The 23824-nt window shown below is 37.2% G+C and overlaps 1 protein-coding gene across 6 annotated transcripts in view; it reads left to right on the top strand.

The window, feature by feature from the left end:
- The window catches only part of ULK4 (unc-51 like kinase 4), a 253132-nt gene that overhangs the window by 162787 nt on the left and 66521 nt on the right, over positions 1 to 23824 (top strand). For 5 of the 6 annotated variants that reach the window (XM_074891573.1, XM_074891583.1, XM_074891535.1 and 2 more), the window contains one exon: positions 20918 to 21084. In XM_074891573.1, coding sequence (XP_074747674.1) covers positions 20918 to 21084 — 167 coding nt within the window. The remainder of the gene's footprint in view (positions 1 to 20917; positions 21085 to 23824) is intronic. The other variant, XM_074891564.1, reaches the window with a different exon arrangement.

Genomic DNA, 23824 nt, shown 5'->3' on the forward strand with positions numbered 1-23824 from the left:
AAGGAATTTTAATACCTAAAGTTTCCAAATTAAATAATTTTAAAAAACATTGTTTGCAACCTTTTATCTTAGACCATCTCTATGGAAATTAGGTTGCAAAACCCCAAAAGATGTAATTTCACCTTCGGGTAGGAACTAAAGAATGTGAATGTGAGAGGAGCATCATTCTTGAACAGTTTCCTCCTTTTATCATAAAGTTATGATGTGACCAAAGTGGAGCTAACTGCTCTGAGTTTATATCCTGGATTACAATAGTTCTTACTGGTGGAGGTGATACCTTCTCATCTGTGGATTCTATTTCCATTAGCATTTATTAAGTTAAATTATGAAGCGTAAAACTTACACTCTTATATAATATCCTGAGGTCTACTAATAGGCCTATAAAGATCTATTAATTAGTGTATCCCCCTGGTCTTTTCTGTATTCACTTCCCATTTGCTTTTTAGGATATCTGCTGTCTTCTGTTTTAGGTTTGTAACTACCGAGTTCAACAGTGTGTTGGTGAATGCCTGAGGAGGGTAATGATGTAATGATCCCACAGGATCAGTCAGTGCATGGGAGCAACTCCCACTATAGCACATGCTTATAGTTGGGTGACAGGATGAAACAGTGACAAGGTTTCAGAAATAGGGAAAGGGAGTCATCAGTGACAAGGATGGTGACTTATTACCGTGAAGGTAGACAGGGATATAGAATGCAAATCTGTGGGAAATGGGGCATTGTTAGTTCTACTGGTTATGAAACAGCCAACTATGTATTACTTTGCGTTTGTCATATTAAAAAGGTTAACATTTGTTGACTATAAAATGAACACCCTGTTCTAGATGCTAGAATCATCAGCTCTTAAGCAGGTGTTGTAGGAGTACAGTGGATGTTCATGTTTCTGAAAAGACATATTGTCTCTCTTAGACATGTTGTGTCTATTGACAAGCATTGATATACTGACAAATTTAGACATGAGATGAACCACAAAGTCAGGTTTGGCTGCTAGATAAGTAAGTGGTGTTAGTGTGCAAGACCGCTTAATTATGTGGAACGTGATAAATAATAAATAGCCAAATCCATCACAGCACTTAATGTAGTAAAAATCTTGTACTCTAGTACAGTTCAATTCAGTCTTTTGTCACTTTGCGTTCTTTTCTTGTTCTGTTTCTGGGTTGGTTTGTTTGTTTTTCAAGTATTTTGTACAAATTAAAAATAGAAAATGTTAAATCATCTTAATTGTCTGTAGCTAGTATTGCTTTCAAATTTTGAGTCCTGTTTGTCCCCAGGCCATATTCAAAGGCAAGGAAATTCTTCATTTTAACTCTTACATCATGTGTCTTTTGCTTATAGGAAGAGTTTATACGTAGTGTATTAGAGTGTAGAGAAATGTGTTTCAAAGGCTTTAGCTGCTACATGAGGATCCTCATTCTGAAGAAATGAACAAAACAGGTTGTTGGAAAACAGATTTTATAGGCTGCAATGGATAGCTTCAGATAGTCTGCAGCTATTTATTCCTGATAATGCCTCAAATTTACTATGTTTATATAAACAGCTATTTTCAGTACGTATAAAAAGTAAATGCAAGTAATTCTGTCTTTAGGAAAGGTTTCCACTGTAATTCAAAGCTGATCTAGTAAATTGTTTGCAGCCCAATATTACTTACGAATGAGTTTACATTTTTAGCTTTTTTTGGAATCTCGTTGCACTCCATAAATGGTTTATCTTTTTTTTTTTTTTTTTTTTGTGATGGTCTTATAAGGATATGATTTATATATAAGTTCAATAGAGTCATGTTGAATTGAACAACCTTTTCCAGGCTCTACTGCCGTGATCCTGTCTTTGGCTACTATCCTGAAGTAACCACCACTAGCAGTGTAAGCACAGATGCTTGTCTGAATGTTTAAAAACAGTTTCCATTATATGATACAGAAAATCCTAAACTTTAATCCTTTTGTGCTAGTGCTGTTGAATGTCAGGAACTAAAGTAAAAGTGAAAATGTAGGATTTAAAACAATAAAAATAGTCTTTGAGTTGTGTAAAAATGCAACAGCTATTAGTAGTACGTAGTACTTCAAGCAGTTTGTGTTAAAACTGAAGTTCCTAAGGGAAGGACCTTTGATGGAAATGTAGAATGTCTACAGCAGTTGTTATATTCAATATCATATTAAGAAATCATGCTAGGTGTTTAAAGCAGGGACAATTATTAAAACGGAAGAGATCTGCAATAAACTTTGTAGTCAGATCATCATAACTCATTTGCACCTCATGAAAGAAAGATCAACCTTCATGGCTGAGGTGTCCTTATTCATCTTGTGGTCCACTGCTTTGACTTTTAGTCAAATGTCAAGAGATTAATTAGATTTCAGATGTCTTCAAGTGTCGTATTGTTCAAGTCTGTTAAATATTTCATATCCAAAAAGTGGCACTCATGAGACTAACATCCAACTTTAACCTTTTTCTTAAAAAAAAATTTAAAAAAAGAGGAAGTGAGTCAGTCCTTTACATATACAAATCTTTAACATAATGATACATAAATGACTGGATTCTGAGCTCTCTAGATAGACCCAAAAGGTTTCTAACACCTATATCTTTGGAGGATATTCTGCCTTTCACTTCCTCACAGATAATTGTATTTCAGCTTCAGTCTCCAAAAGACATTTGATTATGCTGCCCGTAGCACACTGTTTAAGAACAGCTTCTAGCTTCCTAGCCAGCTCTCTCTCACTTGATAAATTAACAGTGTTCCTGAAATTAGGCAGTAGACTGCACTAACTTGGCAATTCAGATCTTCCTGCTGCATCTACCTATGCAGTAGTCTGAGCTACTGTACAGCACTGAGAAGGTGTTGGTGGGACACTGCATGGGACTTTGATTTTAGGAATACAAGTGAGTTGTTGGAGTAACTGGCTTCAAAGTTGCAGGATTTTCTTCCTAGATGGGAGAAACTAACTCTAAGACAGTGATCATGAAGAGGACCATGGATTAGTCGTGCAGAAATCTACTTTCGAGGGAAAGGCAGTAGTTATACAGTCTTATAGAATGCACTACTTAAACTAATATGCCCTTAAAAACAAAACAAAACCCACAAACTAAAGCAAACAAAACCCACAGTCTTAGTCTGTGAAGAAATCAGATGCACATTCAGACTGGTTCTGAAGCCATTTGCTCTTTTCTTAGTAGCCTCTGTTCATTCCTAGGAGGCAGGATTTTTCTGCAAAATTTTTACAGAATACAGTATAGGAGTATTTGTTCAGTGACTGAAGGTATAAAATATGTTGTTTCATGGCAGTACTTTATACCTGCTTATTGCACATCACCCTAGCAAATATAAAGCTTAGTTCATATGTAACATTCTGTGATTCTGGATGGAAAGATTGGCAGGGAGAGCAAGTTAGGGAAATCAATATGAGTAAGAACCTAAACCCAATTTTTCTGTATTTAATGTTTAGAAACAAAATGCTCTCAGTGAAATGAATGTAAAGTAAGAAATCACTTTAAAATACAGAAAATAAATGCAGACAGATTGGTATCATCCTGACTGAGTAGTTGCAGATGTTGCTTCTGTATATCATTTGGATGTGACAGGGCTTTCCCTCGGTTAGGAGTTGTACACCTTACAGCCTCTGCCATGCGGGGCATAAGCCTTTCACAGCTCCCTGCCAGTACTGTAGTAGTTAGTTCAGCTCTTGAGCACAGAGATGTCCCTATGAACATCTAAAGATAGTAGTTGTGTGTCACTATGTTCATTTGAGTTACAGCTTATATGAGAAGTCAGTGGTGGTTGAGCCTGAAGAAGTCTCTTCTATGATGTTATGAAGTTCAGAATGTTTTTTTAACAGTATTAAGACATGTTTTTCTGACCCAAAATGCCAGTCACTCAGGTGGAAGTGTATAACATCACATGGGTAAACTTAGAAGTCTGGTATCATAAAAGATAAGTGGAAATCTTGTCAAAATACCATGGTAGTAGTGAAGTCTTTGAGGAAAAAATAACTGATGTCATCCTGTGATACTCAACAATACAGCCATCTGAAAAGGATGAAAATAGAAACGGTAATTGCTGTGAGAAACAGTTATGCCATTCAAGTAGAACCAGGCCTGTTGTTGTTGAGAGCCGTACCCATAAAGCGCAAAATGTCACAGCATGCTTGCTAAGACTTCAAAGGATAAAATAAGTTAATAAAGGCTCAACAGGTTGTTACATCTTGTCTCACAGTGCAGTACAGTAAAAGAGGACTGGCCTTTTCTGTGGCTGGAGTAGGCTTTCTGATACTATCCCTGTGGCCTGCCAAGCAGATCATTTGCAACATAGCTGCCTGCTTAAACTACCTAAGATACCTCATTTTAACACCTAATTGACAGTAGAGAAAGGAATAATAACAAAAAATTTTCAAAATCTTTTCATTCCATGATATTCTAGTCTGAGAGGCCCTATGCAGAAATCTGATGATATAACTGATCAGCTTAGTTCAATAAATATATTTATTGTCTTTATATTTCTAAAATGCCAACCATAATAGACATTTTTATGCCTATCCAATTCCTAGACAAAACAAAGACTTAAGGTTTTGGATCAGTGATTACTCTGATAATGTTTGGAAGCAGAAAACTCATTTGAAAAATTTCATTTTTCATGCTAAAATGTAAGGCATCAGTTTTCCATTTGAGGATGTGGATATCTGAAAGTTTCCTGATTGACAAACTCAGGATTGTGAAAAAGGAAAATTTTTCAAAGCCTTATACTCCTTCTCACCCACTTAGTTGTAAAAATGATATTTTTTTCCTCCCCTCTAGAGATTGTCATCTTTGCATTCACTCTAGGTGCTGCTTTTCCTGCAGTCTAATTTAAGCATTATCATTAGACATTATGCTAGTAATCCCATGGAGTGCAACTCAAATCATACGTATTAGCACTAGTGAATTTGATCAGTTTGAGAGAAAATGAGTAACTAGGTAAAAGTGTAGCTATCATATTAGCTACAAGTTAACTACTGATGACACAAACTATTTAAGTTGTCACAGATAATAAATTAAAATCTACTTATGATGATGTCCCTGTGTAGCTTGTCAGATGTAATTAGTAAGCTAAAAGATGATATTAAGGGATGAAATAAAAAATGTAGCTATATATTTGAAAAGAAACACAGTCTGAATACAGTTATTATGCCATAGGTTGTAGAGCTATCATATATTTTCTATTCTAGCTGTTAGAACAGTCTCAGTATGAAAGCAATGTATCACTGACAATTTGAGGTAAGTGTAAATTTACAAAGGTACAAAGTACACAAAATTAAACTACATCAATCGTTACTCTATCGTAGGGATAATGGCCTTCGGATGCACTTATTTGATCCTACTGAAAGGAGTTCATTTTGTCAATCGCTAAAAACAAGTACCAGTTTTGGCAGGACCAGATCTATATAGTGGACAGATGAATGAAATCTGAGGTTTTTCACTGGTTTAAAGAATGGTTTCGGTTGTTTTGGTTTAGATGTTTTCAATAGTTGCTGTAGCTCCCAGACAGCCAGATATTTTTCTCTTTTAGCTTATTTTCAGGAAAATTGTGGACTGAACAAATGTGTTCATCTCGCAAAATAATCTGTTAAAACTGTTTGTGGACAATTAAACTTTGAATTAATTTTCTTTTTAAAGCAGAAAGGGTTTTATATCATAATGGAGAAACTGAAGTTATTTACATTTTTAAAGCCTTTTGAAACTCCCAATTTCTGCACAAATACGTAATAGTAGTCTATGTTACTTAGGACTTATTCTGTGATGATGTTGTTTTTCCACTTAAATATTTTTTATTTTTCAAATTTTACCTGAAATACAATATATATATAAGTAATCTTTATAGTTTGTTTTCCTTTGCTATTCAGGATCTAATTCTATAATATTGTTTAGCTTAGATTTTCCAAATACTGTAAGTTATATTTTTATGTGCATTTTATATTTAAGAATACATTTTTATAGGTAAATTTCTTTTGAAGTCTAAAGCCATAGATCCATGTCTACACATGTATTTTCCACCATCTTAAGGCAGCATATATTCAGGTGGGTGTTTGTGCTCTTGTTCAAGTTATTTAGGCAAGTTACCACTCCTTAACTGGTAGGTTTTTCCCACGACATTTGGTCAATGCCTTGTAGATTTGAGATGGTAACTAATTATGTTTATATTTGTATCCACGAGTATTTACATTTTTGTCGTGGTTTGAACTTGGCTGGTAGCCAATCACCACACAGCCAGTCACTTAGTTTTTCCCCCCTCCCTGGTGAAAAAGGGGAGGGACAAAAAAAGGGAGAATTTGTAGGTTGAATAAAAAAACCCAAACAGTTTAGTGATAGTAGCGAAACAACAGTAACAATAGTAAGTCCAAACAGGTACTACACAATGCGGTTGCTCACCACCCGGCCACTGGTACGCAGCCCGCCCCCAGCAGCGATCCCAACCGCACCAAAGATCCCGCTGCGCTGACTGGCACTGAAATGAGAGAGCACCCACCTCCTTTATGTACCATGGCGTCACATGGTATGGAATACTCCAATGACCAGGCCGGCCCTCCAGCTGTGCTCCCTCCCAGCCCAAGGAAAGTTAACTCTATCCTGGCTGAAACAAGGACAATTTTATAGCAATGTATCTGCATATAGTCAGTTTTTGCAAGTCAGCGGTTGGGGGAACCTGACTGATGTGCAGTTGAAACCTCTGACTGAGGGACAGTGGTTATTTGTCAGTGCTCTGACAAAAATGTAGATGCTCACCTGATGATACCATTTGATTTCTTAAAAAATACATTTCATAAATGTGGTACAAATTTGTATATCCACCCTTTTAAAAAAATATTTTGTCTCATTTTAGCTTAAGCTTTTTTCTAATTGGACCAAGATTGTATTTATGTGGGAAGGGTTTATGAAGACAAGTGTGTCAGCAAAGATGTGCTCGAGCACATGCAGAGAATTTTAGATCTGAGTTTTAAGCAAGTCAGTGTAACTTTTCACTTAAAGAGGCCTCAACTTGGTAAATGTTGGGGGGGTTTTGTTTCATAAATAGGACTTAAAGGTTTCTATAGATGTCTCCACATTGTTAGAAGACGTTGCATCAGCTAGCTGTTCCTTCTTTTTGGTTGAGGAAAAAGATATGTGCTTCTCTTTGAATTTTTAAGATGAATAGGGGAAGAAATAGGATATTTTTATAAAGTCTAAAGCTCTTTTCTGTCTCGTAGGAGATTGTAAAAACTGGGAAGATTTTTTTTTCCTCATTACCATCCAACTTTTGAAAACATACGGAAAAAAAGGGTGGAAACTTCTTGTTCACCTGCATCCATTTAGTTTCAACTTGTCTTATCTTTCCCAAGGGCCATTCTTTCTTTGCTTACAATATTGCAGGTTGCTTACTCAAAAACCTGTCACCCCTATTCCTGTGAGACTTGACAAAAATCTGGTGAAGTGTTGTTAATGGATTTATTCACGCTTTTAAAAGATCATATTTCCTAGCTATCATGCCCAGATTGTGACATATAGCTTTTTAGCCAATGATACAGCCATGAAATATGACTTATTTCCCTGGATGACGACAAAACTACTGCTACTATATGTATTATATAAAAATTGAAAAAACAGTAAAGTTATCCATGATGGCTCAACTGTCTTTCCAATACACATTTTTGCTGAATAAATACAGACAGATGTTGTATATTTTGATCCCACCACCCAACCCAGAATGACATGAAGTGCAGGTTTATGCCGTTATTTATCTTACAAGAAAAACACGCTCAAACTATTACTTACTGTGCATTTTCTTAAGAAATTACACTGAATGCTGTTGAGTTCAGAGAGCATGTGGTTCAAACAGCAACACAGGAAGATGAATTTAGAGGCAGCATTTTGTCTATACTCTGAGGAAAAGTCATAAGCAAGATAAGGGAAGGCAGATACAATCCCCAAAGGAACAGATTATCAAGGCAGGTTTAGGGGTTTTGACAGATGATATGGAAAGAACAGCACTGCTTACAAGATTTTGCCTGCCTAGGCTATGGGTCAGGCAATCACTCAGAATGAGTTTGTGCATTACAGGATCAGCCCAGATACAGAGATACTCAGTCTGGACTGAGTGCAAGAACTGACTGGCGGCTCTGCCTAGCCCCCTGCAAGAAGACCTGTGTTGATGAAATGTGTATATATGGTCACACTTGTAACGAGCTACAGTATCATATCCAGAAGGCAGTAACTGACAACCTTTGGCAATAACCACCTAATTCAGTTCTGTCAAGCTGGCCAGTGTTGGTGCTACCTGTGACACCCAGTCTCCCAGGCTGAATTGTAGCCCACTATCCCAGTTCAGTGCAGTATTCTGGCAGGCCAAGTTGTGCAAAATGTTTGACTACTACTTGCTGTGAATTTACTTGTCTTGAAAACTTAATTATATACATCTCTTTCTCTCATTTCTGGTGTCTACTTGCTCCAGTTTCTCTCCAGTTCTTGCATAATTTGCATAATTTGTTGACAGTCCAGTTTCACCAGAGCTGCTTTTGCTTGGCATAGATCCAGATTCACTAGGTTCAGTCTTCGCTTTTTGTAGCCTGCGTCCAGAGTTCTTCCCCCTTAAGGCACAATCTTCATTAAGCCTAGTTTCTCTCTTTCTAAAAATGTTGATGAACAAAGGCAAAGGACAAGCCTAGTTCAAACAGAGCCAAAATTTTGAGCAGATCTCAGCTATTTACAGGTAGCAACTACATATAGGTCCCATCTGGAAAAGTGTGCGCTCCTGCACGGGAACTCATTGGGCATCCCTAAAGCCATTTGACATACTAATTTTCTCTCTGAACCAGAAAAAGTGTTTCTTCGCATAAACAGAGGGAAGCCTTATGTCCTGATGCCACCGTTCTGTAGGATATCGATTGCAATCCTGAATCGTAGGTGGAAGCAGTGATCTGTGTTGAATCTGTTGCAGAGAATATTATCTTAGAAAATGCTGGGGATATTACTTCATTGTTTCAAACTACTGTTAAATTTTATCATCCTTGATGTTGGTCTCTTCACTTGAGTTAACGTGGGGGAGGAATAAAAGAACATAAGCCCTTCATTGCAAGCTCCCCCTTCCCCCCCACCCCCATTGTTTGTCTTGTCAAAAAAAAGATTGAACTTAATTTCTTTACTTGAACTTGCTTTTTAGAATCAGTAGTCTGGATAAGCAAGCTGGAAGAGAAATGTAGAGGCATAGTGATAGTGCCCAAGGCACATAAGTGACACATAAAGCACACCCTGGGACAGGATGGTGGAGGCTGCCTGTATTGGCTGTTGGTAAAGTTACTGGGACCCTGTAGTACATTAATGCCTAATAAGCACCTAGGCCCAGCAGAGCAGGCATAGTAGAGAAGAAGGAAAAAGTACTGTCATGGTTTAACCCTGGCTGGCAACTGAGCACAACACAGCCGCTCGCTTACTCCTCTCCCACCCCAGTGGGATGGGGAGAGAATCAGAAGGGTAAGTGAGAAAGAAACTCATGGGTTGAGATGAAGACACTTTAATAATTAAAAAGATATAATAAGAATTTAAAAAATTTGTGAGAGTGAAGAAACCCAAACCAAAGAGAAAGGCAAATAAAACCCAAGAAGGACAAGTGATGCAGATGAAAACAGTTGCTCACCACCAACCAAACAATGCCCAGCCAGTCTGGGAACAGCAACCCCCCTGCCAAACTCCTCTAGTTTTATTGCTGAGCATGACATCATGTCTTTTCACAATATTCCTTTGGTCAAGTGGGGGTCAGCTGTCCTGGCTGTATCCCCTCCTAACTTTCTGTGCACCCCAAACCTACCTGCTGCCAGGGTTGTGTGAGAAGTAGAAAAGACCTTGACGCTGTGTGAGCACTGCTCAGCAGTAATTAAAACATCGGTGTGCTATCAACACTATTTTCAGCACAAATTCAAAACATAGCCCCATACAAGCTACTATGAAGAAATTTAACTCTATCTCAGCCCAAACCACTACAGGTACTAAAACAGGGCTTGCATACTAAGTTTCTTTTGCTGTTCTGTTGCACGTCTTCACGGGGCACCCATTTAACAAAAAAATCCTGGCTCTCTAAATCCCTCTCTTCTGTTCTCTGGTGGCCATCTCTCTCACTGTAGTTGTGTCAATGTTCTTAACTTATTTTTCACCTCTGAAGAAATTAGGTGCCCTTGAGCAAGTCAGAATCCACATTCTCAGTTATAGCATCAGATCTGCATCGGAGTCCAGTTCAGCTTATTGTTGTGGAGGGTGGCATAGTTCACTGGTTTTCTTTCAAAACTGGGTGGCTTGGGCCAAGATAGCCTAGTATACCAAACTGTTCCATGTGATCTTCAGTGCTTATGCAGAAGTTTCCCCAAGAATCTGAGCTAGTCTGTTACTGTATGCACAGGCTCCACTACTCCCAGCAACAGCTACCTGCATAGAAAATGTACGGGCTGTCCACAACCCAGTGTCAGTAGACACATGATCCTATTGTGTGGGTCCTGTTGGGATAGGGGAGGCAGGGTATGGAACACAGTACTCAAACACATGCATGCTTACAGTTCTGTCAGAGCCAGGTCTGCCTCTCAATTAAATAAACTGAGCTGTAGAACCAGCTGACTTAACTCGGTGCAGTCATTTGAAGCCAAGATAGTTGGGATCAGGTAGCTGTGCTGACAAAAAATGAAAGGTCTGTTGGTCTAGGTTGTACTAATAGTGAGGATTAGGTAATCACTTTCAGTACAGCCTGAGGTCACAGCATGATCACAGTGTGATGGGTTCCAGCTCAAAGATGCCAGTGGTAAGGTTGAAAATCGTGGATGGGTCAAAGTAGAACAAGCATCCATGGAAGCAAAACAAGACGTATGCCTGAGCCACTTAATAAGAAGGATAATAACATCTGAGGTGAAAAGTCTGTGATTAGATTTTAGAGATTTAATCAGATGTGGCATTATTGGTATGGCCAGATGATAGCAAATTAGAGAGTCTGCTGGTCAAAGTTATCCTAACACATATTCAGAAAACAGTTGAGCTAGCAGAGTAGGTTTAAAGCTACAGAATTTAATCTGGTCATAGCTGTAAAACGAGATTTACTATCATGTAACATCCTGACCTCTGTTTAAGCCCTTTGATCGTGTAAGTGTAAATACACCAAGGTCACCTTGGACAGCTGCAATTACTAGTTGTCAGCTTTCATCTCTGTTGTAAACTTAATTGATGAATAATACAGGATGTTACAGGAAACTGTGGCATAGATTCAGTTTTGTTGTAATAACCAGCAGCAAATTCCGCTTAGTGGGTACTCTAGCTTTTGCTTTTGTTCTTTTGTCTAGTTGTAACAATTATAAAAGACTGTCACTTGAAAATCCAAGTATTTGTACTCTGTATGTTTTCATCCGATGGAACACTGATGTAAATAGACCAAGATGAGTAAGAATAAATATTTAGTATCTTTTTTTACAGATTTTCAGTAGGGAAATGTACAGAGTTTTTACCCTTATTCTTTGCTGAATACATGTGGGAAGAGTAGTCAACTGTGTTTCATTTCTGCAGTTTAAAACTGAAAACTTGAGAGAATTTTCTGAAGCCAAGGTTCATTGGTCCTTATCACTCTAGTCCAGGGACTCTTGAAGGCCTAGCTAGAGCAATTAGTGCTGGGAACATCTTTCAAAGCTGTTGAATGCAGTCAATTTGTGACAACAGTTTAGGGCTGTATCTGCATTCTGAGGCTGTTCATATCTGATCTGTACAGGTTTTGTCAAAAAGGCAGCTCTCGAAGTTTGAATGTGGTCTCTCAAGGATTTTGGTAGAAGGGAAAGTTGATGCCAAAGCAGAAGCACGTTAAGGTATTTGAAGTAGATAAACATGGTTTAATCTTGTGTGACAGGAAGTCTATTATTAAAATAGCAATCTCTTTAGAAGAACTTGTAGTTCTAAATTAAGCCCAGGATATAAATTCCCCCTGTATTTTATCACATGGTAATCATTGCAGGCTTGATCTTTCTGAGCAGTAAGTGAGAAGTCTTTGTTGAATCTTTACTGACTCTGAATCTTGCTGAATACAAGGAAGCCCTAATCTAGATTAAAATCTCTTATTTTTGTTAGTGAAGAACTTTTTGTCTAGTTTTTGCCATTAATTTGAGGACTTCATGCAGCCTTTGTTTTTCTAAAAAGCGTATGTGATATACAAATTCACAACATGCAAGCAGAAGTTCTTCCATGTAGCTGTGAAGCAACAAACACTAATATCTCAGGCTAGTTTTAAAGGAGGTTTTAAAGACTTTTGCCTCTCAAAGAGTAAGGTGTCCTGTTAGGTATTTTTGTTCCTCGTGCAGATCATTAAAACGTGCTGTTTGGAAAATCTCCTAAACTTCATCTAACTTCTGTCTGACAAACCCAAGAGGTTTTATTTTAGGTGACACCTTCTAGGGGATGAAATAGGGTGTATCAGGATCTGACTTGAAGTATAGCATGCTGTAGAATTACTACGCTTTACAAAATGGACCATGAGTTCTAATGTGCTTCTGACATATGGGGAATAAAATCTAACTGAAAAGCTGCTATAGTTTGCTTAATAACAGCGATAATAGTCAATCCAGACAAAATGATTTTATCTTATTACTGTCTTGGTTTATTTAGTATTTTTTTTCTGTGATGGAATATTGTGCACAACTGATGTATTGAAAGACTGTATCAACAAAAATGCTTAAATCTATATGAAAAGAGTGCAAGTTAGGTGTTTAATATATGTACAACTGGGGACAGAAATATTTGAAATGTATACCCTGTAAAGTCACTGTGTTATCTCCACCTCCTCCACCTCCATCCCTCCCCAAGTCTTCTGTCTAGAAGGGTCATTTGAGTGTGTGAGTCTGCTTCAGGCAAAATCAGATGGGTTAATGCAGGCCACCCATCTGAACAGTTTCAAGCAGCCTAGCAGGGCTTGTCAGGGGAGGCTAGGTGTGGTGGTGCAATCCTTACCCCACCCCACCCCCCCCCCCCCCCCCCCCCACCCCTCTTTGTTGGGCTGCTTGGTGCTAGGTGCAATTCCACCCACATCCCCCGAGCTATACACCAGTCTGTGGAGATAAGGACTGACAATGTTAACGAGCCTGGCTCCTGCCCCTCCCGATTGCTCGGAAATGGTTAAAATGGCCCATCAACTCCTAAGGGCCTGGCACACCTGTGCCTGGGATGTGGTCAAATGGGAGCAATAACAGAGTCGCACATTAATCAAATTCTTTTGTAACTGCTGGAAGGCACCAGAAGGTTTTTGACAAAAGTCAATTATCTTGGACCCTATAAATGGCGACCACCAGGGAGACCCTTTGAGCTCTCCTGGATCGCAGCAGGCCTGTGACCAGCATCTCCCCTGAGCTGGGATGCCTCTCAGGTACCAAACCCTTAAGGTGTCGTCTGCTCCAGACGGAAGGCCAGGGCGAAGTCCCCTGCTCGAGTCTCAATTATCGCCCGTTGAGGAATGCCAAGGCATTGTGAGTATTTGCTCTAAACTCGAGAGGGAAATTTTCTTTGAGCTAGCTTCTCTTTACTCTGTGTGTGTGTGTGTGTGTGTGTGGGTACGTACCCTTGTTTCTGTGTGTGTATGTCTGTTCTGTGTTCATTCTACTGAATCCAAACACCTTTGTTTCTGTATGTTTGTCCATTTTGTTATGTGCATGCATGTGTATATATAGGTACCGTTAAGTAAGTTAGTGTGAATCTTGTCATTTTAGAATCTGAATAAGTCGCTTTTCTTTCTTTTAGTATTTCTGAATTATTTTATAATAACAAATTGCTGTTAGTTATTAATAAACCTAGATTTCTTACTAAATATTACCGTGTCAATACTTTCATCCGCGACACTAGGGAGTACTCACATCCTCTCTGTCTCACGCATGCACACTCCCACACAATTGTAGGGACAAGAACTCCAACAATTGATCACTAGCAAACACCTGGGAAGAACTAGTGTTTGCCATCAACAAAGCTGTTAACAAAATGAATGTCTGTCAGGCAGCCTTAGCGTTGTACTCTAGTGTATTGTCAGTTACCTCTTGGGATGATAGCACTCGATTTTACATGCAACAAGGGCCTTATGCTCCCCGATTAACAAAAATGCAGCCTATTTGTGATGTACGTAACATATGCATTAGTGACAGAACTGACAGCAAATCTAATGACTCTGCTGGGTACTAAATTTAATTTCTGAAGAGCAAAAGTTTAATTTGAGTAAATAATTGAAAAAGAAATGTTTCTTTTATGTCCAGTCTCACAAGCAGCCTGATATGAGCATTGGTGTGTACATCTTCAGTGAATCTTGCATTTCAGTTATGTTTTTCACTTATCTTTTTGTAGTAAATGTCCAATTATTCTCAGCTGCTTACAGAATGTAAGAAGTAGATAGCATTTCTAGAGACTGTGGTGCCAAGAGCATGGTATCCAAATAAATCAAACCTGACTTCTGAAATGAGACACTATTAATGTCTTATCAACACTGTGAATAGATCCCCGAACATCATTATAGTCCATAGTTATGCAGTATTTTCCCATAGAAATTTTGGAATTTTTTTTTGATAGAACTAGAAAGCATTTGAATGTTCTTATAATTATTTTCTGAAGAAAGTTACCTTCTGTTTCTTCATTCTATCCCTGTTGAACAAGTTTGTGTCCATGTTCAATGAGTTATACTCCTAGGAAGGAGGACCATCTCAGTAAATCTTGTCTAGAATGAAATCCCCTGCCTTCAAAATGTTGATGCTGTATACCCACCTGTGCTGTGAACTTACTTTCAAACAGCTTGGATAGCTTTTCTGAATTAATAATAATATGGTTGAGTCAATCTGACATGAAAACTTGAATTCAGTTGAAATTTTGTCACAGAAACCTTAATGAGATTCTAAGATGGAAAACTATTTTTTTTTTCTTTCTTTTTTTTTTTTTTCATTTTCAAAAGCAGCAACAAATCAGGAACTCTCAAGGGATCGGTGATTATACTTTCAGAAATACTCTTCTGTGTATGTCATTCTAACCACATTTTTTCATACAGAACAACCACAGTCTAGCCTAGTTGGTATAATTTGTTGTATTTTACTATTTTTGTATTGACCAGTCAAGCATATTGAACTGTATGTCATTTTATTATACCTAAATTGTTCAAGTGCATTTTTACTGTCATTTATTACACTTGGATACTTTTTTTCATGAGAGAATCCACTTGGTTTTCTATCTTTTAGTTGGCTGTTCTATACACCTTTGGTCTTAATCACCTATGTGTTTGTTCCATAGATTAAATTTTAGAAGAAAGTAAATTTCTGTGTTGGCAGGATTCTCTTTGACTGAGGAGAGAGAGTTTGACATGGTTCCCTGGGGAGTCATCAGTTCTGCACTCTTTCTTCACAAGTGAAAGATGCCACCTATAAACTGCCTTCTAACTATAACCGCTAGACGTTGCCAGTCCTGAAAAAGCGAAGTAGAGCTATGGTGTGCTTTGACCAACTCAAAGCACAAAAATCTTGCCAGAATGTCAGGTCTGTATTTCTCTCAGGAATCTGCACTCAAGATAACATAGTGCTTCCCGGTCTACTTTCAACCTAGTTGTAGTAAAGATGATAACTGACTTTTCTTCTCTGGTTTTCATAATCCTTACCACATCTATTTCCCTGCGTGTGAGGGCAGGACTGCCTGCTTGGGCCCCATTAGTGCGTGCCCTGCCTGCCATGTGTGTAGGAAAAGCTGAGCCACAGACTCTTCCCACAAAGGGAGGCTCTGGAGCGCCTTGACCACTGCAGTGTAACAAATTCAAACGAGGTTTTTGTTCCTCAAACCTAGTGATTTTTATTCAGTCACAAAATGTCCAGTCACTGCCCTGGTACTAGGAATAGACTACCCAATACATGCAAAATTTTCTTCTTCAGATGCTATTAATTTTTAAGATGAGAATAGAAAATAATTTTCAGGACAGCAGTCATGAAATTGGTATGTTCAACAGCCCTATCATTTTCTTTCCACTGGATCGGACATTCATAAGTCACCAAGTCTTGAAATCAGTGGTGATCTAATTTTCTATCCTAGTTTATTCTTCCCTCAATAGTGTTATAGTACTAACACAAATAGTTTCTAAAACATAAACAGTAACAAATAATAAACAAGAATAACAATAAAAACAACAAGCCCCTTTTAAAAATGACATTACCCTGAAGACACCATTTGCTTTATGTTGCCTATTTTCAGTTGTTCAGAACAGGAAACCTTGAGTAGTAGGACTATGATGCAAAGAATGCAAATTAAATCCCAGGTTTATGTAGGTAAATAAGGTTTTATGAAGAATCTTTGACATGATGGATTATCTTAAGTGCGTGCTCAGGTACTGAGCTAATTCCTGTGTGAAAGAATCTATCAGACTACAGTCCTGTGTTTCTTCTTAGCAATGTTTTTGAGTTTTATCATTAACATTTAAAAGATTATGAAATATGTTTTCTAGTTCCCAATGTGTTATTATTTTGAGTCATTTTATAAAAATAAAAAAGCAAAAATCCCAAGCAGGTCCACTCTGTAAGTAGAAGAAGGAAGAAAAGTCTAGTGAATATATATTTGGTAATATCCCTGGGGAGTCAGTTGTGTAGGTGTGACACAAATGGGAAAAACAGCTCTCCAGAGAGCAACATGTAGAAAGGAACAAAGAGAAACCTTTTTGCCGGGCTGAGGGTTTTGCTGCTGGCTGCCTGGCTGTGTGGTGGCATTGTTCAGAGGAAGTGCACCTGCTCTAACATTTTCTTCGGCTGGAAGCAGACAGGTTTGTTGAATGCTCTAATTGCTGGTAGGCATGAAAGGATTGCCTAGAAGATTGCTTCCTAGGCTGTCCTTTGATGTTTCATATGATTTGGAAGCAAAGATTTCTTTTCCTTTATCCATCTTGCTAATAGGTGAGAATAAAATATCTCCTCTCAGCTTTCATTCCAGAAGGTATCATGGCACATTCTGTCCGATTAGCTGTATCATGGGCCAAAAGACTCCTTTTATCTTTTGAAAAGATTTGTAAAACACAAGCATAGTCATCACAGTCCACATTCATAAAGCACTATTAGCAACGTGTTCAGTTCATTGCAGGGGTCTCTGCGCAGGAGAAATACTCTACTGTGAATACTAGGTTTGTCAAATGCTATAAAACTGTGGCTAGGAATTTTGGATGCAACCCTTTTAATACATATTATGAATCTTGGACTGCAATTAGCACAGGTTTGTTTAATTCCAGTTATTTTCATTTATAAACACAATAATTCTAATACAAAATCTAAGCTTTGCCTTATTTTCCTGCAAAATTTGAATACCAAAGAACTGCACTGAGGCTTGATATTTTGAAGATACTCCTTTTACAAATAAATATAAAGCAAGACTACCGCACTATGAAGTGTTGTACTAAATTTAAGCTATAACTATAGCTATAAACAATATGATGTGATATATTTTGTTTACTGAAATTTGCAAATTAATAGAGTAACAAAAAAATCTATAAGTTAAATAATAAGTTTTTACATAATTCTCTTAATAAGAAATGCCTACCTGAAAGCAATTATGATGCTTTACTTCAACCCATGTAAATTGTCTATAACACTCTTCTCTTGAGAAAGTGGACTATTGCCAACATACTTGGAAGTACCAGAATACTTAAAAATATGTAGCTTTTCTCAGTAGAACGATCTTCCTCAATTTAATTGGATTTAGCTCTCCTCTATGATACAGAATTCAGATTCAGATCCACAGCTTCCAAAGTTCAGGAGTGCATGGGGTGTACGTTTTGAACCAGAGCCTGGTATACTTTCTAATGAAGAGTTGAGAATTACTGCCTAAGAAACATATGTCTGTTAAATATGACTCAGATCTATTGTCTGAAGTTTTTAAAGATAAATATTGGTTTAGGCTTTATTGGAAATTAAGAAGAATGTGGTTCTTGAATCAGTTGTAAAATTTGGAAGAAAATATTCAATGTATCTTCTGAAACTTAGAGATCCATATGCAGTTTTTATATTGCGACTTTCTGAATTATGAATAAAGTTTCCTTTTTTTCTTAAAATTGCATCCTCTTTTTTCAGACTATCTGTTTTGGGAATCAATTTTTGGAATGCTGAGACATGTCAGTTTTGATCTTTATAGCTACCTTTTGAGTAAACTGGTTACAGTGCCAGTGGCCAAGGCTGTTAAACTTCTATTCAATTTTGTCATGGTCACTGTAAATTACACCAGCTCCCCAACTTTCTCTTCTGAGGACAAAGAATATGTATTTTGTCTTGTGGTGTAAGCAAGGAGTGTATTTACATGTCTACAATTGTGGCCTCCAATTTTCATTTTGTTGTGACATAATAAAGTAATTTAAAGAGCATGTCTGAAACTTTATTTACTTGGCCAAGAGGTCAGTCTGCTTTATTTTTTTATCTGTGGAACCAAGTGTTTATCAGGTTTCTGTATGAATCACACAGTGTGTTAGGGAACATTTTGCACCAGCATTTTATTTTAGATGTCTTTATAATAAAGTTTTGATGTGTTAAATTTTCCAAAGGTATTTTAAGTCTGGGAAAAGGTGGGTTTTTTCCCAAAATTTCCAAATTTAACATGCATATCTTTGTACGTGTAACTGTGTGAACATGTATCTACCTATATAAAATCCACTAATTCTGATGTTTTCGTTAACTAAGTAAATGTGAATATTCTGGTGTATTTCAGGTGTTCAGAGGCAGGGTTGCTAATTACTTACACCCTTAGGGTGTAAGTACTTTGAGAGAATAAAATCTAGATGATTATATTATTCATGTTTGAATGGGTTGGGAGAATGTTGAGTGCTCGCTTCACCTCCCCATTCCCCAAATAGCAGAAACAAGGCAGTTGTGAGACTCAGGCTGGTACAGTCAAGGGAATAAACAAGTCATTCTCTTCCAAGTTGAAAGGGAAAGGATTGCAGATCAGAGTCATGGATCCTGTTGTTTTGTTCACTACTGTCATTCCTTACTTAGTGCTATAAATGCAGAGAGGACTACTGTCTAAAAATTTCTTGATGACAACCCATACAATGCTTTTACTTGAAAGTGGCCTTCTCAGCATTAATCCCCAAGTCACTGTCTTAAGGGTTATATGTAAGCCATCTAGAAATAATAGGGTGACTCATTCATTTTGATGTGGCTGTGGGTTTTGTGGTCATATACAGGGAGAAACAGAGTGTACTTGGACATATCCCTGCAGGCAATTTTGCAGACATTGCTTTGATAGGGACCAACTCTTACTGGACTATTTTCTTAGGTTTATTCTAATTTAGCCTGGTGAAAAAAGGCATAGCATAACCACAAGTTTTGTATTGGGTAGACATGCAATTATGTTTGTGTTTTTTTCTTCTTGGTGGGTATTGGTGACATCACGTAAATGTGTCTCTGTGTGCTATCTCATTTTTGTATGAAGTGTTCAGAACTGCAGCAGAAATTGTGCTTTAAAAAAGGAGAAGGAAATTAAAAGTGTGAGATTAGACTGATATAATTTTGAGAGTTTGGTTTTTGCAGACAAAACTCCAGGAAATTCAAAGTTTAGCCTGAGCTGTCGTGCATCAGTCAAACTGTTGTGAAAGAATAATGCTAGTAATCATAAAAACACGAAAGATGTGAAATATAAGAAGAGTGTGCAAGTCTTAATCATCCTGACCCGTAACTGTATTCTAAATAAATGTTTTTGTATTTAATTTCCTGAGCAAAGTATTAAGGGTGATGAATGGGGGAGGAAAATACTTCATGGAAGTTTAAATAATTGATGGGTCATCTTTCAAAGCCAAAATAGTTCCAACACCCCACATATTTGACTACTCTCAAAAGCTGAATGGTGTAATTACATGTTGTATTCTACGGTGTTTCATTTTAATCTTGTATTGATACTTGTAAAAATATATACAACTCCTTTTTAAAGGAGAACTTATAAAACCAGTCCTTTTACTTCAGTGAAATCAGTGAAATACTTCAGTCATTTTTGACAGTCATGGGGACTAGAAGCTAATATGTGGTATACTTATATAGTTCAGTGTTACTACCTACGCACACCCAAGTCACAGTATGGCTAATCACCAGTTTAGAAGATAGTTTACAAACATAATTATGTTCTTGGTGAGGAACAAAGTATCTTTTATTCTTTACAAAATTCTGAAAGAGAAAGATTAAGATCAAATATAATAAACTCAGTCACTTTGTATTTGAAAGTAAGAAAGATTCTGAACTGAATCAGTGTTGCCTTGAAATGGATTATATTTTTTTCTGATATGTCAAGTGATTTGTAGGTTAAGCTACAGGAGCTGATATTATATTCCAAAGGAGCTTAAAAAAAAGCTTCAGAGCAAGAAGGTATCTTCAGGAAACTTTTTACTGCTGTCATTCAAACGAATCTTAATATCATTTTAGGTGTAGTATTTAGTATTTCATATATAGTGTTCTTCTGAATATATTTTATGTTAAGCATAACACTGTTCAATTCTACAATTAAAGCATATGGGGAAGGTTATAATTGGCAGACCAGTTAAGAAAGAAAACTTTAGGCCCCGACCTTGATGTGTCACTTCGTAAGAGCCCAGAGAAATTGCTTAATTCTTGTGACCACGAGTGTTGTGAAGGAGACTTGTGTATCAGCATGCTACAGAAAAATTTAGGATTCAAAGTATGTCTTTATTTAATGAATGTTACATAATTTTCTGTACAGTTAGCAAATTTGTATCGGTTTTAACTCTCTCTATGAGCTGCTCCAAACAGAATCAGAGAGGAGGTAATTATAGTAATGCAGAAAAGGAGGAAATTTGATAAATATTCATAATGTCTGTGAAATTTGGTTTTATCCTAAACAATTATTTTTCACTAGGCTACCTTCCACATTGTTCTTTTCCTGATAATCTATTTCTTTTTTTTTGGTCTCACTTTCTGTGTAGGACTGACTCATCATATCTGTAATCTCCTAATAGAAACTGTGTCTCTGTACTTGGAGGAAGATGATAAAAGCAGCACCAAGACAGCAAATGCACTGCTTCTGTCCTTGCTTGACATTTTGCACTGCATGCTGATGTATACAGCAGACATCGTGCGCCAGACTTTGCAGGTATGGAATCTATTTCCTGGGGTCATCACTATCTTAAACAATTTTTTAGCTAACTTCCTGTTATCCTAATAATGAAATTCGCACTATTCTGATTTTATAGAATTTTTAGTGTGGTGGAAAAAGAAAAGCATGTATTTTGCAACTTCATGTTGCTCTTCCATGTAGTTACCTGGCTAGACTATCTATACTAGCCTCACTGTGTGCTGGAAACAGATCCTAGCTGACTGTTCTGTTTCTGTATTCCATAAGTAGCTTAATTCAACATTTGCTCAATGACAGTTCAAAGCATTTTTCTTCCATTCATTTTAAAAGAAAAAGATTACTCCATAAGAAACAACATCTTTTTATTATAAATCACATGTGATTACTGTACTTGAAGAGCATATGTAACCTTTGTATGTGTGCTGACAAAAGTATTTCCTCTCTTACGCTGCTCAATTTGTCTTCCAAGTTTCTCTTTGAACTGCAAATCATGGCATTGGGAGGACTTCCTCCTCCATGGAAGACATCCTCCTCCTTAAAAATGAAGCACAAAAAGATACTATTCAAAGAAATTTCTCATAACTCTATTAAAAACAAAACAACAGAAAGCGTTCATCTTTTTTTAGACATGGTGTTAAGCTACCAATATTTGCTTTGTTTTTAAATGATCTGCCAAATTTCTAAATTAGCCAAGTGGAAGCACTTCTGTGTTTAGGCTGCAAACAACAACATGTACTCTTCATGTTAGGCTTTTGATGGTCTTGGGATTATCCACTGAAGAATAGGGAGGTCTGTTAGGTCCAATATAGGAGGACACAGAATCAAAAGATTACAACCAGGTTGTATTGTCTTTCAGGACATGGCTTCTTTATTCTGAAAAGGTCCTGCTTTGTGGGTTGATTGGTTCTTTGGTTTGGTTTGGGGTTTTGGCTATTTTTTTAAGAAGATTTAATGTATGAAGTGGGTGTTGAAAATTGAGTAGGGTTTTTTTCCTACACAGGTTTACATAATCAGTTGTGTTATCAACCAGATATTTCACTGAGAGTTGGGTTTTTTTTAATTTTGGAAGAAATTTAATTTAGATCTTATGGTACAATACCTTGTCTTTTTGAGTCCTCTGTTAGCAGGTTCTGTAATGGGTTTCTCATCTAAGAATCACTTTGTAAATCAAATATTGTAGGCTAATTGCTCATCATCATATTGTGGCATCACTCTGTAATCACAGAGAGCTAAATTCTGTATTTACACTCCCCGCAACAGTGATGAGGCCAGTTATACTAGAGGACACATATGAGGAAAGAGGAGCTTGCACATGTATTGGTAATATTAGTGAAACTGATGATTTTTATTTAGATACAAAATTGAATCTATACATTCAAAGCCAAATTCTGTTCCAGCTTTACATAAATACCTCAGTTGATTGATGCACTAAAACTCCAGCTCTAGTCAAAGTATTCTGCTTTTCTCTGGAAGGCTAAGGGGTAACAAGAGTCAGCTGGAGAACTGAGCTTTGAAGCATAGCTCTGTCCTGTACCCCTGTAGAACTAATTTTACAGTGGTGATACTTGTCTTGGCAACACCTGTCACAGAGCCCCTGTGGGTTCTACAGCTGCCTCAGTACACATGCCCTTTTGAATGATGGCCATTAGTTGGCGACTGCTAGTTACCATGCATCTACATAATATTCCACTATCCATGTGTCACTAAATGCATCACTGTAGTAATAACAAATATTCTTAGACTGTTTTTATAGGGATCTTCTGAATAAGATGCCTTCTAAAACAGAACTTGAAAAAAAGAATCAAATTTTCTCATGTTAACCATTTTTGAGGCTTAAGTTGACTGTTACAGATGGTACTACCTCCACTCAATTCCTTTTTATTTAAGCTTTTTATATGTAAAGTGATAACCTTATCCAGCTGCATAGGAAAACATGACACCACTTTTCCTTTGCATTCCACTACTTTATGCTGCATGGTGCTGATAACTGCATCCAGCTTCATTCAGGAGCTTTCTCTTTGTGGACCAAGTACTTGTGTTTTAATGGAAATGGTACAAAGCTTCAGATTCATTTGCATATCTGTTTTAGAACAGTTTCATCATATCATATTCCACAGGTCATCCACTGTAGCCAAAAGTAATCTGCAATCTCAATTTGAGAAATAGAATCTATTTAGTGATTTAATGTAGGTTTAAGCATGGTGTAGTGTGTATCCTTTATATACATATATGAAGTATAATTCCTTTAGTGATGTTGTTAATTCTCTTTTCAAAGCCACTAAATATATAAAAGTTAAAGAAAGTAGGCAAACATCGCTGATGATGTCTTTCTTCTCATCCAAGCACTAACCAGAAAAAGCTGTTGTAAATTTTGCTGAAGTGAAGGTGGCTTACTTCCCTTTCTTGATTAATACAAACACTTCATTTTTTTTGTCTTCTCTACACTATGTCTTTTTGCCCTTCTTGGACTTCAGCGTTGTGGGTCATTGTGGTGAGTCTCAGTGAAAAAATTTCAAAATTCTTTCCAGAAGAAAGGCATTATGCTTTCAACTCATCAGTATCAACAGTGGAGCTTCAGCAGTAGTGTTTCCTGTCTCAGGGGACTTGCTCCGGTGTTCACTTAACCAAATGAAAATCATCAGATACTACACTTAGATGATGGTTTGAGGATTGAGTTTTAAAAGAAACATGATGCAAAAGAATTTTTAAATGTGTTCTTTAGACGAAATGTTTACATTTACCTCTAGCAACTTGACTG

Source organism: Strix uralensis, chromosome 1 (assembly GCF_047716275.1).
Source record: "Strix uralensis isolate ZFMK-TIS-50842 chromosome 1, bStrUra1, whole genome shotgun sequence".
Lineage (NCBI taxonomy): Eukaryota > Metazoa > Chordata > Aves > Strigiformes > Strigidae > Strix > Strix uralensis.